The following is a 17,998-nucleotide window of genomic DNA, read 5'->3' on the forward strand; positions in this document are numbered from 1 at the left end:
GCACCCAACAGGGTTGTGGGCTTTATCTGCCCTTCCAAGTATCTTTCTAATTCAAACAAATGAACCAGCAGCCCTAGAGTTACCTGGTTAGGAGCAAAGGCCAGAGGAACCCGGGAGAAGATAATAAGGATCATATAGAATAGTGTGATGATATTAAAACCATTTGGGTGGGGTTGGAGATGTGGGGACATAGTCCGTCATACCTGAGACCCTAGGTTCCATCCCCAGTACTGCATAAAAATAGAGGAGCCAACTGGGCGATGTGGCACACACCTGCAATCCCAGCAGCTCTGGAGGCTAAGATAGGAGGATCCAAAGTTCAAGGCCATAGATGAACTGGAGACTATCAGGCTAAGTGAAATAACCAATCTCAAAAAAACCCAAAGGCTGACCATTCTGATATGCTATGCTAACACACAATAAGTGGAGTGGATAGAAGTTCATTGGATTAGACAAAGGGGAATGAAGAGAGGGAGGATGGGAATAGGAAAGACAGTAGAATGAATCAGACATAACTTTTCTATGTTCGAATACAAATACACAATCATTGTAACTCCGTATTATGTACAACCACAAGAATGGGAAGTCATACTCCATGTATATATAAAATGTCAAAATACATTCTACTGTTACACATAACTAAAAAGAACAAACAAAAAAAATTTAAAAAGAAAAAAAGTTCAAGGTCAGCCTCAGCAACATAGTGAGACCCTGTCTCAAAATAAAAAATAAAAAGGATGTGGGTCAGTGGTTAGGTGCTCCTAGGTTCAATCCCTGGTACCAATAAATAGATAAATAAATAGGGCTCATAGATAAATAAATAAATAGTAGCTCATTGGTAAACTGTCCCTGGACTATATCCCTAGTACCCTCTCTTTACCTCCCCCAACAAAAGGAAGACACAGAAATGCTTGTTTTTTTGCTGGTTAAAGCTACTCTGAAGGCTGAGACAAGGATTGCAAATTCAAGGCTAATCTGCATAACTTAGCAAGACCCTATCTGAAGACAAAATTTAAGAAAAAAGGGTAGGGATATAGCTCATAAGTAGTAATCTCCTGGCCTCATTCCTAAATACTGCTCTAAATAAATAAACAAATAAATTAGAGGGCTGGGATTGTGGCTCAGGGGTAAAGCGCTGGCTCGCCTTAGCCTAGCACGGGCGGGATTGGGGGGGGCACCGGACCGGTTCAATCCTCAGCACCACATAAAAAAATAAAGGCATTGTGTTGTGTCCATCTACACCTAAAAATAAACAAATATTTAAAAAATAAATTAGAATCAATCCTCAACTGTGAAATTTCTCAACTAATTCATCAGGAGTATTAACAGTGCCCAAATTAGTCACCTACTATTTTAAGAGCAGACAACTCATCTCCAGAAGCCCCAAACAACTCAAAAAACAAAACGTGAACAACACAGGTGGGACAGTGGCCTTTTTTTTTTTTTTTAAAGTAATAACCATTCTTTTTTTTTTTTAATATTTATTTCTTAGTTTTCGGTGGACACAACATCTTTGTTTGTATGTGGTGCTGAGGATCGAACCCGGGCCGCACGCATGCCAGGCGAGCGCGCTACCGCTTGAGCCACATCCCCAGCCCGGGACAGTGGCCTTTTAATCTGAATTTTTTTTTTCAGAATGTTGTCAATTTTTACATATTTTATCCTATCTCTTCATAAAACTTCAGTTTTCCTAAAAATTGTCAGCCTGTGCCCTCAGATCACTGTCTATGCTCTCTACCATCTCTTCCTCCCTCTGCAGCTGAGGTATCAGGTCAGGCCATTTCTGGCTTCTCCATCAGCTGTAGGCTGATAGAACAGGACTGTGCTTCTGCACCCATATAGTGCCTTATATGCAACAGACATTGTTTAACTCACAGAAAGAACTGGCTGTCTTGGAGTGGGGAAAGCCAGTGTGACTCTGCCCCTACATCTGTCATTTTTTTTATCTCATTTCCTTTGACTGCATACTAGTCCAGGCTCTGATGCTTGGCAAACTTGTCCTTCACAAGCTGACTCAAACACTCCCCTGGGAAACCTTTTCAGGCACTTCCTCACCACCACATCTTTACTCTCTCCTTTATCTCCTGCACATCACTGTCTATATCAGGCCTGTGACAACCACCTAATTCTGATGAAATCTGTCTCGTGACTTCTGCACCCTAAAGGAAGCAAACAAACTGATCACCTCAACAGGCCAGGCATTTTCCTACTGCCTTATTTATCATGATGGCACAGGTGCTAGAAAGGCCCAGTATCTTCCTAGGTGGTGTGAAAACCACAAACTGTTTTTCCTCTTTGTTTTTTAAGTTTCTAATTTAGGAGCACAAGGTGTACCTTGAAGCAAAAGTGGCTTTACAACATTTGGTTGAACTTAGGAAAAGGGGTGAGGGGAAGGGAACTCTAACCAGAAACCTTTCATAGGAAACAGGAAGTGGTGGCTTCCCCACCCCCATCCTGCATTCTCAGAGCATAACCCAACTAGTTATTCTGTACAATTTAGGCAAAAGGGTAGAATTTCAATCAAGGAATTTTTTTACTACGAAGAGTACTTCAAAATCACAAATGTATCTCTGCCAAAATAAAGGAGGCATGTTATTATAAGGTGGAAAGGCCAAAACCCAATTCAACCCAGCCTTTGAAGAACACTCTTGGTGAAGCCTCACCAAGAAAAGATTTGGAATCCCAGGGATTGTCATCAGGAATGCACTGAATGCCCTGCAACCTTAAGGGGCTCTTGGTTGGAATTTAAGCCTGAATTGTCCAAGTGTAACAGCTGACTAACAATGTCAGCTGGGGAATATTTTCATACCTTCAAATTTGACCCCACATAGGAAGAGGCTTCACAAAAAGCTCTGACCATGGAGTGCTAAGGAATGGTGCACCAAGGCCCCAGTGAAAGCACAGGCTGCCCACATTCTCCTCATAGTGAGATAAAGTGGCTCCCAAAAGAGGTTTCCAGATCCACACCAGTGGGCACCATCAGAACTGACTCCAGGGAAACTTCCAGCTGTGAATGACTAACAAAGCAAAGGCTCTCTCCTTCTGAATGTAAAAGACACGCCTCAATCAGAGAAGGCCCTTAAGCCATTAAACCTTTCACACCAAGGCCAAGTGTCTCACTTGTAAGAGGGTGTGATTTATAAACTGACAGCACCCACAAAGCTGCTTTTGTAGTCCTCAGTGTGTTAACAATTTATCTCCCCCACCAAACTCCCAGAGCTATGCAGATAAAGCTTGACTGGGTCTTAAAAAAAAAAAGAAAAAGAAAAGGACTCAAGCTTTGGCCAAAACACCAATGTTCACTTTGGATAATTATGGTCCTGTGAATAGACACTAAAATTAGGGCTTAATAATTCCTCTGTATCACAAGCACAGCATCAAGCTATTCCAATACAAACACAAAAAGCAAAAGAAAGAAAATCTCCAGCGCTGCCTTGCTGAAGCCTCTAAGAGTTCCACTCCTGCGGTTTTCTGCAGTCTCTTTTGTGGTTTCTGCACTCTTTAGAATCCCCCCCTTTAGAGCAATTTTAACTTGACATTCTGACCAGCTGTTTTTTCTTTCTCAACATTTAAATTTACAAAGCAGAGTAAATATGGGCTTGGTCATATCTTTCCTCTCACTCCAACAAAACCAATTCTGGCCACTTCAAATCACTCTCCCCATCCCATGATACCCTTGTTATTCTTAAATTCCAGCACAACTTATGGAAACCATTGACTTCTGATCTCTTTCCTATTCCTTTCAATAAAAGGAATCTAATTATTGCACCAAATCCAAACATAGGCTATGCTCCTAACATAAACCACATAAAAGTATCCTCCTAGACGGGAGATGTAGCTCAGTGATGAAGCATTGGCCTTGCATGCGCACAGGCCCCAGGTTCTATCCCCAGCATGTCCATCCCCACATACAACATACATGATAAATGCACGTTATATGCATATTTGCACACATATATATCTATACAACTGATAACATCTGTCAACACTAAATGTTTTTCTTATTAAAGGTTTTTGGCGAAAGAAGAGAGGAAAAAAAACTTAAAAAAAAAAAAACAGCCAAGGGGTTAGGATTGTGGCTCAGCGGTAGAGTACTTGCCTAGCACATATGAGGCATCTTCAGCACCACATAAAAATAAATAAATAAAATAAAGATTGGGGCCGGGTTGTGGCTTAGTAGTAGAGGGCTTGCCTCGCACATACGGGACCCTAGGTTCGATCCTCAGCACTACATAAAAATAAATAAGTGAAATAAAGGTATTGTGTCCAACTACAATTAAGAATAAATAAATAAGATACTATGTCCAAATACACCTAAAAAAATAAATACTTTAAAAAAAAAAAAAAAGCCAGCCAAGCATGGTGGTGGTACACCTTTGATCCTAGCTATTGGGATGATTGAGGCAGCCTGGGCAACTTAGGGAGGCTCTGTCTCAAAATTTAGGGGGGAAAAAATGGGGCTATAGCTCAGTAGAAAAGAAAATTTTTTTGTATAAAAGTAATGGCTCCTGCTCAAAACCATATATCAGAGGTTAAAATCTGTGGCCTATGTACCAAATAAGCCACACAGACATGTTGTTTGACCTCCATGGTATTTACCAGAATAGCATTCAAAGCAGATTGAGTATGTACCCTATACAAAAATCTATTTCTGACTTTTTTTTTTTTTAAGTACCAGGTACTGAACCCAGGAGTTTTTTTTTTTTTTTTTTAAACATTTATTTTTTAGGTGTAGATGGACACAACACAATGCCTTTATTTTTATGTAGTGCTGAGGATTGAACCCGGGTCCCGCCTGTGCTCTACCCCTGAGCCACAATCCCAGCCCCGAACCCAGGAGTTCTTAATCACACAGTCACATCACTAGATCTTTTTTTTTTTTTCATGGTAGTGAACACCTGTAATCCCAGTTACTAGGAGGCTGTAGCAAAAGGTTCACAAGCTCAGGCTGAACCAGCACCCTGGTAAATCACTGTGTTAAAATAAAAAATAAAAGGGCTGGGGACAGGGATGGGGTTGTGGCTCAGTGGTAGAGCGCTCCCCTAAGCATGCATGAGGCACTGGATTTGATCCTCAGCACCACATAGAAACAAAGTAATGTATCCACCTAAAACCAAAAATACATTTTTTTTTTTTTTTAAAGGGCTGGGGACAGAGCTCAAGTGGTATAGCACCCTTGAGTTCAATGCCCAGTACTGAGGGGAAAACATTCACCTCTGGAACTAGACCCACATTTCCTCATGGCAACAGCCATCTGGCACTAAGCAGCAGCATATCCCATTACATGGTGTAAGGGTAAGTAAGCATGGGCTTTCCCCTTAAGACTGCTCAACCGAGCTTATTTCTCTCATTTACAAATGTAAAAAGGCCCATGGGATCCTCTAGAAGTCCCCATGGCCTCTAACCTCTGCTCCCCCACATTATAAGTACCTTTTTGACCATAGTTGTCTCAGATGAATCAAGTTTTGCTCTCTTGGTATCAGGTCCATCTTCTACTCCTTGGCTAACTTTGGCAACTTTGGTTTTCTCCCTAGAGGGTGACAAAGGGAGTCTACCCTGTGAATCATGTCAGTAAAATAAAAAATGTTACCAGTTCGCAGAGTATGTAACAGCAAAAGCTTTGGGGTCAGACAGGTCAGGGTTCAAATCTCAGTTCTGCCACTTATTTATAACCCACTCTGTAGGAACAGCAATCCCTGACACCACAACTGTGAGAAGAGAAATAGCATAAATTGTTCAGCACACTGCCCAAAACATACAAGCTCCCAATAAGTCAAAGTGATTCGTGACTTGCTTTTCACTACTATGACGTTATCTACTTATTACACACCTACCCAAGGAACTAGATAGTTTTTTTTTCCTTTTTCTTTTTTTTTGCTCCTAACATAAACCACATAAAAGTATCCTCCTAGACTGGAGATGTAGCTCAAGCTATGAAGCATTGGCCTTGCATGTACAGGCCTAGGGTTGTATCCCCAGCATGTCCACTCCCACAATAAAACGTACATGATAGATGCACGTGTGTATGCATACTTGCACATATACGTATCTAGTGACTGGGGTTTGAACTCAGGGGCACTCAACCACTGAGCCACTGAGTTGCTTAGTGCCTTGATTTGCTGAGGCTGGCTTTGAACTCGCAATCCTCCTGCCTCAGCCTCCCAAGATCCTGGGATTATAGCCATGCACCACCGCACCTGGCTCTTTTTTCTATTCTTCTTTCCTTTTTTCCCCCCAGTGGAGATTGAACCCAAAACCTTGAAAACGTAGGTAGGTTAAGTGTTCTACCACTGAGCACCATCCCCAGCCAAAGTATATTCCTAAAATCATATAATGCTAGAGATATCTTGAGTGTTGGTCTTTCCCCTACTTGGATTTTATAGGCCAGAAATCTGCGTACCAGAGAAGGTTTAGCAACCTGCCTGACAGGCTGAACAAAAGAGAGAAGTTCTTGGGCTCTTGCTAGGAAGCTCCACCCCACAGGGCCTCTCTTTAGGGAGTTGGCAAGGGAGGAAGGGAAAGTGGTTAAAATTTGTGGCCTATGTACCAAATAAGCCACACAGATGTACGTGTGTGTGTGTGTGTGTGTGTAACTAGTCCAAAAAACCCAACTCAGTTTTTTACAATACTGTATATCATCTGCCATCTTTCATCCAGAGCTACAAACTCAAAATGTTGCAGATCCTACCATGTGAGAATTACCAAAATATGCAGCCTCAATGTTCAAAATAAGGGATAAGGTCTGTTTTTTCCACCAGAGTTGTCTCTGGACCTTGGAGCTTTTCCAAGGTAGACTTTGGCTGAATGTGCCTCCAAGAGAACCCATCTAACTATGTGTACTCAGTTTAGGGTACAAATGTTTACAATCCAAGCAAGCCTTCCCTACGCAGAAAATGTGGGTTCAACACAAAGTATGGACTAATCAAATACCCAGTGGTGTACTTATCACAGAACTCTGCTTGCTTTAGGCTTTAAAATTAGACCATTTTGGAGTGCGGAGGCTGTATCTCCTCTAATTCTGAACTCACAATCAACTGTGTTCATTAATAATTGTTAATGGCTTGCTTTCAGACTATTTTGAGTGGTAACAGTAAAATACTTCCCTTACATTCCTTTTTTCCTACCAGTATATAAAACTAAATTTGAGAATACCTTTTTTTCTCTTTCTGTTCCAACACTTACTCTACAAATTCATGCTCTCCAAGATTGGCAAATGTATATCCATGGTAACCAAAAACATCTCCTGTGAAGAACTTGATGCTGTTTTTGTGGCAGATCTGGTCAACTTTAACTATGACATCCCTAGAGCAGCAAGTTAAGCATACCTGCAAAAAGAAAGTCTGGGTGTGAGTTTCGCAAACTGTGACTCATTGCCCTGATGTCTACATAAATCTTAATGAACAGTCTTTCAGGACATGTTTGAAGCCAGTTTCAAACTGGTACAACAGGTTCTTTGAGTGCTATGGTTAGAATATAAAAGAGAAACTGCAGGTTTTAGTGCATAGAAAATGTAAGTTATGTGGGCTGGGGCTCAGCATCTAGCACACTTGCCTGGCATGTGTGAGGCACTGGGTTCAATTCTCAGCAACACGTGAAATAAATAAAGGACTATCAACAACTAAAAAAAAAAAGAAAATGTAAGTTATGTGGTGATGGTCACTTTATATGACCAAAAAGAAATGTGTTTAGCTAGAAAGGAAAAACCATTTAGGAAACATCTGCCCTGGACTCGGGGATATAGCTCAGTTGGTAGAGTGCTTGCCTCGATGCACAGGGATGTTGGGTTCAATCCCCAGCACTGCCAAAAAAAAAAAAGGAATGCTTCCCCTAATCCACAAACATAAAAAAAACACATTTCATTGTTTTCATGAAAAAGACAGTGATAATTACCAAGTTATTTCTAAACCATTAGCTAAATCTATTAAAATCTAAATATGTGATAAAAGAAAAACTGGGCTGGGGTTGTAGCTCAGCGGTAGAGCACTCGTCTAGCATGTTTCGAGGCCCTGCGTTCGATCCTCAGCACCACATAAAAATAAATAAATAAAATAAAGGCATTGTGTCCAACTACAACTATAAATAAACAAATAGATAAACATTTAAAGAAATACAACTAATTTTTCCATAGCTGTAAACAGACAGTGTGCCTTTATTTTTATGTGGTGCTAGGGTTCAAACCCAGTGCCTCACGCATGCTAGAGAACCATGGAAGCTACGATCCCAGACCCAAAACTAATTTTTTTAATTGATCCAGAGGTTATTTTCAAATACGCGGGTTTTTGTCTCTTTTCTTTTTTTACTTTTCCCCCACCATGGGGATAGAACCCAGGGCACTCGTCTCTGAACTACCTCCCCAAACCTTTTTTTATTTTGAGACAAGATCTTGCTAAAGTTGACTCCTCCAGCTTCCTTTTTTGATTGATATTTTAAGACAAAGATAAACAAGTCCCATTGGAATTATTTGTCCACAGTTTGCTGGAAGAAACTTTATCAGAAAGTAAGGATAAAAGAAAAGGTTACAGACCAAGTGACCTTCTCTGACTTAAGGCAGTAAACCGGTGCTCTGCATCCTCTGGGTTGTTTTCCAATAAATAGGTATTGGAAATGGCCAAGTTCTACTGCACAAAACTCTGTCTTTTCAGGAGAAGCTCTGTGATCACCATCAAAAGACAACTTCCAAATCGCACATGCTTTCTCCTGAACACAAGGCCATTTTCAGTTGACAGACACTCTTTGCTTGGAAACTGAAATAATGCTCAGAGAAATGTGTTCCTTTGGTGTTTCAAAAGATGTAGTTATCCAAGGAAAAAAAAATCACATCTGAAAGGTAAGAAAGCCACAGAGGACACACACAAGCAATTGATTAAACGGAACCCTGCAGAGTCAAAAGTGACTACAACCCCTGCCAGGAGCAGCCAAACAAGGCCCAAAGAGACAATCACTCTCCCTGTGCAGGTACACAGCACTGGCCTCATGCATCTGTTCTAAAAAAAAAAAAAATCTCTCTACATCTACAAGTTTATGGGATAACTGAAATAAACCGAATCTGAACTATGGATGAGAAAATTTTAAAAAGACTTATGTCCAAATGGAAGATATCATATTACCTACGACTACAAAATAGAAGGAATTGGTAAAAAAGGAAAAAAGACAAATGCACAGATGATCCAACATTCTGAGCCCATGTCTGAACAGATATATGCAAGCTATAAAATATACCAGTGTGGAAAACAAACTACCCAGGCCAAATTCTAACCTTTTATGTAAGGTAATCATTTCGGTTACCTGGAATTGTTAAGTTTTCCCAAGGTACACGGAACTATGTCTGAAAGTCCCGACATAGATTTTAACTTATCCTCTTGCATCTGCATAGATAGATTCAGCAGTGAAAGCAGATGAGGCTGGATAGGATTCATTTGGCTTATGACTATGGTGATTTTGTCTAGATATCCATGAGCAAAAAAAAAGACAGACATGGGCTGGGGATGTGGCTCAAGCGGTAGCGCGCTCGCCTGGCATGCGTGCGGCCCGGGTTCGATCCTCAGCACCACATACAAACAAAGATGTTGTGCCCGCCGATAACTAAAAAAAAATAAATAAAAAATATTAAAAAAAAAAAAAAAAAAAAAAAGACAGACATAAACCAAGATCAAGATCAGGTGTATTCTTTCCTAAGACAAAACACAAGCTACAGTTTGGTATTTCTAACAATAAAATGCCACAGAAATTAATCAACAACTTGTTAAGTTTTCAGGGGCAAATATTTGCGATACACGCAGATTCTAGAAAGAAGACAGAACACCAATCCTGAAATCTGGTCTAGGGAAACACATGCCCAGGGAAGCCAGCAGACGGCAATGTCACAAACAGCCACAGCAGGTCCAACAGATTGGACCTACTGGCAACACACTCGTGAAAGGTACTAAGCTTAAACAACAGAACAGCTTATAAATTTACTTGGGAAAAAGCTCAGAATTTGAGATTCAAACGCTCTAGAATACCTGTAAATAGTGCTTAAATTTGCTTAATTCCCACAGGCTTTACACTAAGAAACTTACAGCATCAAACTGAGTGAAAAATGACTCAGGTTTCTTCTCTATATCCTCAGTGTCCACCTTCACATCCACCATGGGGTTGAGATTCTGGGCTCGCTCCAAAGAGGCTTCAGCCCTATTTCGGCCAACAGACCCAGTACGAATCAGGAATTGAGCTCTGGGATCTTCTGGAGATACCTGGGAATAAATATTTTTTCTTAGTGCTTGAATTTTCCTTGAAAACAAATCTCAAAGACAGTGAACTGATTTAAGACAACAGCTAAAATACTTACCATCAAATTGTACGGCTCCTATAATAATCAGCATAATGCAGAGTCCCTACTCTTAATTCCTTCTGAAATTATTTTTCTTTTTATATTTTTTAATATTTTTTTTAACATGTCCCTCAGGTCTCCATTTGAGAAGTTTTGTTAAATTCATTGGCACCCAGACCAGGGCAATACTGCCCTACCTGGTGGCTCAGTATTAGCATGGCAACTCATCACTGGGACACCTTCCGAGATTTAAATAGGACATTTTAATGGTTTTTAATTGGTCATTGATGGTTAAATAGCACCCCCTTGTGTTCATAAGGGAAATTCACTCAGGAACTCCATGCTTTTTTCCACTTAAATCTGCTTAAATTTATAACCACTGTAACAATTACCAATGGTAAGAATTGACTAAGTACCTATCATGTGCCCAACCTTAAGCATTCATGGAAACATTAGGTAGTTTAAAGGATGCAGTCCCTGTCTACAAAGGATTTAAAAACAATGCAAAAACCAGACACAATTAAGAATACTTAAAATGAACTTTTAAATTCAATTCAAACTCAGGAGGAAAGAAAAAAAAATATATATATATGCGTGGAGCTTAAATAATGAAAACAAGGAAGAGGTCCCGCAGCAGAAGGGTAAACAACCATGATGTGTTCATGAATTTATAAATTTATCTGATTAAGAAAGACACAGTGCCCACTCCTTCCAGGAGGCTGAGACAGGAGTACTGCAAGTCTGAGGCCAGCTTTGGCAAGTCAGTGAGACCTTTTTTCAAAATGAAAACTGAAATAAAAAGAGCTAGGGATGTAGCTCAATGGCAGAGCATCCCTGGGTTAATTCCTAGTACTAGAAGAAAAAAATTTTATCTGATGGGAGTCTGGCTTGGTAAGTTAAGAACAAGATATATGAAGTCAGTGGCTGTTAACCCACCATGACTATTAGATTCACCTAAAGAACTTTATTTTTATTTTTTAAATGTTTATTTTTGAGTTGTAGTTGGGCACAATACCTTTATTTCACTTATTTATTTTTACGTGGTGCTGGGGATTGAACCCAGGTCCCGCACATGCAAGGAGAGTGCTCTACTGCTGATCCACAATCCCAACCCCAAGAACTTTATTTTTAAGTAACTCCTCAGGTACTCTCAAGTACATATGGATGAGAACCACCAGGTGGTTAGGCAGGTGGAAGGCCCCACAACACTCCAAGCAAAGAGGTAAAGGATGTCAATAAGTCTGTACATTTCAACACTGTCCTGATATGGTATCAGAACCACACCCCACACCTCTCAATATATCATTATGCACCCCATTCTAAATCCCTAAACCAGATGAGGAAGTTACTGTGTCCAAGTGGTTTCATTTTCCCATGCCCAGGACTTCTACTGTTAGGTAGTATCCTTCCTTAGGTGTCAGCTTTTATCCTCTCTATACACAGCAGTCTTCCTCAGGACAAGGTGCTTCAGCCTCTAGAGGGCAGCATAGTTGGGGAAATAATTCTGTTTCTTATCCCCTGCCCACTTCTGGCACCTTCCTTGCAGGAATTTTTTTCCTTAGGATTTTTAAATTAAATTCAAAAACGCTGGGCACCATGCCAGTGATCCCATCAGCTTGGGAGGTTGAGGCAGGAAGATGGTGAATTCAAAACCAACCCCAGCAATTCAGCAAGTAACTCAGCAAGACCTTTTCTCTAAATAAAATTTTTAAAAGACTGGAGAGGGGTGCTGGGGCTGGGACTCACTGGAAGTACACTTGCCTGGCATGTGTGAGGCACCGGGTTAGATTCTCAGCACCACATATGAATGAATGAAGGTCTATCAATAAGTAAAAAAATATTTTAAAAAAAGGGCTGGGAATGTGGTTCAGTGGTTGAGCGTCCCTGGGTTCAATCCCCAGTGCCAAAATAAATAAATTAATACAGGCAGATAAATTTAATTCAAAAACCAATCTGTGGCTGTAATATTAAGTGAGCCAACCTATGTTTCTCTTCACTTTATAGTACAATTTCTAAAAAATAATTCCAGGTATTCCTGAATACTCACATAAGATCGGCTTTTAAATTTTTCACTTAGTCTAGTGGCTAGGAAAATATATAAATAAAAATTCTCAGTAACATTTACTTTTGTCTAGGGCTGGGGTTACAGCTCAGAAGTACAGCGCTCGCTTAGCATGTGCAGGGTCCTGGGTTCAATCCTCAGTACCACATAAAAATAAATAGATAAAATGAAGGTATTATGTCCAATTACAACTAAAAAATAAATATTTTTTTAAATTTACTTTTGTCTAAAGAGCCTAGACTTCATGCTAGTTACCTAGTGTAAGACAGGATTCTGTTCATTGCCCAAAAGAAAAGAAAGTCACAAATAATACAGTGTAATAATACAGTCTTCCAAGTATTTTGTTCCCAGGTGCAGTGGTTCCCGCCTGTAATCCCAAAAACTTAGGAGCTGAGCTGGAGGATTCCAAGTTCGAGGCCAGCCTCAGCAACTTAGTGAGACACTGGCCTTAAAATAAAAAATAAAAAGGACTGGGGATGTAGCTCAGTAGTTAGATACCTCGGAGTTTAATCCCTAGTACCAAAAAAAAGGAAAGACAGGTCAGAACAAACTACACTAGAGTTGGGTGCTACCATTATATTATTCAACAGCACTGTCATATAATTATTTATTAGATGCTTACTGTGTATCTCTGCTAAACAACCCACATATATTTGCTCTGATTCGATGTTTTTCTTTTTCGCTTTTTTCCCCTTTGGTACTGAAAATTGAACCCGGGGTGGTTTACCTCTGAGCTACATTTCCAGTTTCTTCTATTTTGAGACAGGGTCATCACTAAGTTGCTAAGGTTGGCCTTGACCTGTGATCCTCCTGCCTTAGATTACAGGCATGTACCACCTCACCCAACTAGTATGTTTTTCAAAGTAATATTTGTGGAGATTCTACAACAAAATCTCCTGACCCATCTGTCTTTTATTTCTTTCTTTCTTTTCTTTTGGGGAGGGGGGGTGGAATGGGGATTGAACTCAGGGACACTCTACACTGAGCTACATCCACGGCTCTCCCTATTTCTTTCTCTCTTTTTTCTTTTTTTTTTTCCCCCAGTCCTACGGATTGAACCAAGGGCCTTACTCATGTTGGGCAAGCACTCTACCTCTGAGCTACATCCCCAAGCCCCCACTTTCTAAAATTTTTTATTTCCAGACAGCTGAAATTGGCCTCAAACTTGCAATCCTTCTGCCTCAGCTTCCCAAACACTAGGGTTACAGGTGTGCACCAAAACTCCCAGCTCTCAGACATCTTTAAATGTATATGTTCCTGAGCCTTATCCAAGATCTTCTAAACCAGAATCACTGAGGGTACTACCACAAAGGCTCCAGGCAACTTCATTTAGTTATCCAGGTGGTTTTTAGGCATAGATTGGAAAACTACTTCTCTATTCCTCCAAGGGAAATGCTATCAACTCCATTTTACAGATGGCAGGCTCAGTGAGGTAATCTATCTCCTCTGGGTGGATCTAGAATTCAAACCCAGCACTAGTACCTTCAGTTTCCAAAGACTAGAGTTCCACTAACACTACCCATCCTTTCACAACATATATAGGCATTCATAAAATCTTCATACTGAAGAGGATAGATACAAAAGGGCAGTTATAAGGTGATAACAGCGTACCTGTTCATGATCCAGCATGGTCAGTCCTTTAACTCCTGCCAGAATGAGATTCTTGGCAATTTCAGCCCCGAGTCCTTTCATGCCAACAAGAAGCACCCGGGAGGCCCGCAGCCTGTAAAGCAGAAACTGTTAACCTCCTAATATAGAAGAGAGGAGATTACGAATCATAGAACAAAATACAGGGAAGTAATTTTGATTCTAATTAAATACACCATAGTTCCACAGCCTCAAATATAGAAAACACACAGGTTCCAACCCATCCTGCATAGAAAAATTCATTCAAAAGAATTGCTAATTACTCTATTGGTGATAGAATAAAAAGTTAAAAAAAAAAAAAAAAAAGAAAGAAAGAAATATTTATTGAGCACTTACTATGGCACAGAGAATTTGGAAACATAGTGTGAATAAGAAAATTCTTGCTTCCTGGAGGAGGAGTTAGATAAACAAATACATAATATATCAAAAAGTGACAAAAACGGGGCTGGGGTTGTGGCTCAGTGTTAAGAGTGCTTACCGAGCATGCATGAGGCATCACATTAAAAAAAAAAAAAGGGCTAGGGATGTGGCTCAAGCGGTAGCACGCTCGCCTGGCATGCGTGCGGCCCCGGGTTCAATCCTCAGCACCACATACAAAGATGTTGTGTCCGCCGAAAACTAAAAAATAAATATAAAAAAAAGTGACAAAAATCAAGCATGATGGAGAATTTTTAAAAAAAAACCCTTTCCAGCTGCCGGGCACAATGGTGTATACCTACAATCCCAGTAACTCAGGAAGCTGAAGCAGGAGTATCACAAATTTGAGGCCAGCCTTGACCACTAAGCAAGACTCTGTCTCAAAAATAAAAATGGATGGGGATATAGGTCAGCACTAGAGAGCCACTGGATCCAATCCCAAGAATGAGGGTTGAGGGTTGGAAAGAAGAATTTAAAATAGTCTCAAATAAACTCAACTTCTTGTCATATACCTATATTCCCAGCAACTCAATAGGCTGAAGCAAGAGGACCACAAGTTCAAGGCTAGCCTCAGCAACTTAGGGAGGCTACAAGCAAATTAACAAGACTCCAATTTTAAAAAATTAAACAATTTAAAAAAAGATGGGTCAGGGGCTGGGATTGTGGCTTAGCCGTAGAGCACTCACCTAGCACCTGCGAGGCCCTGGGTTTGATCCTCAGCATCACATAAAAATAAATAAAGATACTGTGACCAACTACAACTAAAAAATAAATATTAAAAAAAAAAAAAGGTGGGTGGGCTGGAGATGGGGATGTAATTCAGTGGTCAAGTGACCCTGGGTTCCATCCCCAGTAACAAAATTAAACTTGACTGCTATTGGCCAATGAGTTTACTACTGATTTATATAAAAAGTCAATTCTCTAAAAGTACCAGTATATTGGGGAAAACAGGTGAAAGTTTTTTTGCGAAAATGACTCCAATAATTTTAGACACCTGCATGCAATTAACTAGGAGTCTAATAAAAGCAGTAGCTAAAGCCTGATGAGTGCAGCACACCTGTAATCCCAGCAACTCCCAACAAGTTTAAGGCCAGCCTCAGCAATTTAGTAAGATCTTGTATCAAAATCAAAAGTGTGGGGCTGGGGTTGTAGTACAGTGGAAGAGTGCTTGCCTACCACGTGTGAGACACTGGGTTCAATCCTCAGCACCACATATAAATAAATAAAATTACTGTGTCCATCGACAACTAAAAATTTTTTAAAAAATCAAAAGTGCTAGAGATGTAGCTCAGTAGTAGAGTACCCCTGGTTCCATCCCCAGTATAAGAAAAAAAAAATTGACATCAGAAAGATTAATTACAACCTCTGGATTTAGTTGAACCCTCCAGATCACAGATAAGACATACTAGCTCAGCTGACCCTGCCACGGCGCACCTTAAGTTGTAGCTTCCAAGTTCCCTTTCAGGCTGAGTGACTGGATCTTGTCCTATTTGGCACTTTGGTATCTCAAAAATAGTTAGCATGGGCGGGGGTTGTGGCTCAGTGGTAGAACACTTGCAAAGCATGCATGAAGCACTGGGTTCAATCCCTGGCACCACATAAAAATAAATAAACGTATTGTGCCCATCTACAACTAAAATAATATATTTTAAAAAAATAGTTACCAATGATCCACCTTTCCAGTGGGAATCTGTAGTTACAAACTTTACCTATGGCTTCCTAATCTCCAAATCCACTAATTTTTCCCCCTCAGGCTCTTGTTTCCCCTAGTGTTTTTTCAGCAATGGGCACTTCCAATCATTAATGTCCTCTGAGTGTGAAAACAGGAGTTTGAATTCTGGATTTGCCACTACCTAACTGGGTGACCCAGAAAACTATACAATCAGTAAAATGGGGTTACTAATTCTCAATTCATGTCATTTAATTCCATTGACAACCTGTAAATGTGAGTGCCAAAGCATCCTTACCTGACATATATAACACATGCACAAGTTACGTGAATATAATAACCTCTTCTCAGGATCCATTGCCTTACTTACATAAAAGGGTCCAGATTTTTAAAAATTTGACAGGAAAAAAGAAAAAAAAAACACTAAAAACTAAAGCTGGCATTTAAAGCCACTTAGTATTGGCTCTATCCTACTTTACCACCCTTATTTCCTACTATTTCTACATTACTCACTCCCAAGCATGCCTCCAGTTTTCCACCTTCAGGCTTTATGTTCTTTCCTTTTCTTGAGACAGGGTTTCACCATGTTGCCCAGGCTGGCCTTGAACGTACAATCCCCCATCTCAGCCTCCCAAGCAGCTGGGATTAGAGGTGTGTGCCCATGTTCAGACTTTAAATCACATTCCACACTCCTGAAATGCATGCTGTCTTCCTCTAACTAGTCCAGCTTTTCCCAAGACTTCAAAACCCAACTTGAATTTCATTTTCTCCAAAAGTCCTTTCTAATTATGACTGAGTGGGGTGAGCATCCTCTCCTGAACTTTTCCAGCAAAGAATGTTTTTAAATGCCTCTGACAACACATCTCATGTAGCCACATAGCATTTCCAAAGCCTACATTCCTATATGGCTCCACAAACCAACTTCTCTGGAGTTGTTTTGCTTTTTAATTCAACTGCTGTCAACAATAAAACTCATATTTATGTGTTTAATCTTTAACCATGCTAGGGCCCGCCCCTGTGACTACAGCTTATTTATGGCTCGATTATATGAAAAGTGCTTAAAACAATACCTGGCACATAGTCACCAATTAATGAATATCAGTTATTATGATTCATGCTCTCTCATGTAGCAATTCCCCTTCTGGGAATCAATCCTACAAAAATTATGCACAAAATATGTAAAAAGCCAGGCATGGTGGCATACACCTATAATACAAGCAATTTAGGAAGCTCAAGACGGGAGGATCACAGATTCAAGGATAGCCTTGGCCAGAAAGAGGAAAAAAAGAAAAAAAGATTTAGTAACACACTCTTTCCTCCATTTTGCAGATGTATGTTAGAGTCTGTAAACAAGTCAAAATAACACCTGGCATTTTGCCAGGGGAATGTTAAAGTTCATAAACAAGTCTGGATGGTGCCTGGCAAAATGCCAGAGGGAATGGTTTGAGAAGTAACAAAAGCCAGCCATTAAGTGTGGAGATTCCTGATTGGTTGACTGATGTATCTAGTTTATGCTAATTAGATAAGCTGTGTGGAATGTATAAATACTGCTCCTGTCCTGCAATAAACGGCTCCTACTCCTGCTGTATCAACGTACACAAGTTATTCGTCACCACCACCCACCCCCCCCTCCCCGCAGTTATTTTGGCCCCAGCCAGCCGGGCTGCGGCAGATGGTGGCCCGTCCGGGGAGCCCCGGGGCACTCGGGGGGAAACGTGACGAAAAAAATGCTGCCCATCCATAGATAGGACGGGAGCAAATCTGCTCGTCCCTAGGCAGATAGGGCGAGAGGAAAATGGCCATTTGAGAAAAGTGGAGAAGATTGATACAGTATGTTTGTGTCTTGTTTTGTCTCAGTGTATTGTATTGTCTTTGTGATGAAAATATGGAAGGG

The 17,998-nt window shown here is 40.4% G+C and overlaps 1 protein-coding gene and 1 non-coding gene across 10 annotated transcripts in view; both read right to left on the reverse strand.

Annotated features, from left to right (window-relative positions):
* The window catches only part of Sae1 (SUMO1 activating enzyme subunit 1), a 73,380-nt gene that overhangs the window by 50,866 nt on the left and 4,516 nt on the right, over positions 1-17,998 (reverse strand). For all 9 annotated transcript variants that reach the window (XR_001504698.2, XR_007343010.1, XM_015496647.2 and 6 more), the window contains exons 2-5: positions 13,983-14,094; positions 10,059-10,232; positions 7,183-7,325; positions 5,431-5,530 (exon numbers count right to left, since the gene is read on the reverse strand). Coding sequence is in view for 7 of the 9 variants with exons in the window: in XM_015496647.2 (XP_015352133.1) it covers positions 5,431-5,530; positions 7,183-7,325; positions 10,059-10,232; positions 13,983-14,094 (529 nt within the window). In the remaining 2 variants the exon portion in view is untranslated. The remainder of the gene's footprint in view (positions 1-5,430; positions 5,531-7,182; positions 7,326-10,058; positions 10,233-13,982; positions 14,095-17,998) is intronic.
* Positions 10,436-10,545, reverse strand: LOC125612681. Its single transcript, XR_007343161.1, has one exon. It is a non-coding gene; the product is annotated as a small nucleolar RNA U6-53/MBII-28 (small nucleolar RNA).

The sequence above is a fragment of the Marmota marmota genome, unplaced genomic scaffold (assembly GCF_001458135.2).
Source record: "Marmota marmota marmota unplaced genomic scaffold, marMar, whole genome shotgun sequence".
Taxonomy (NCBI): Eukaryota; Metazoa; Chordata; class Mammalia; order Rodentia; family Sciuridae; genus Marmota; species Marmota marmota.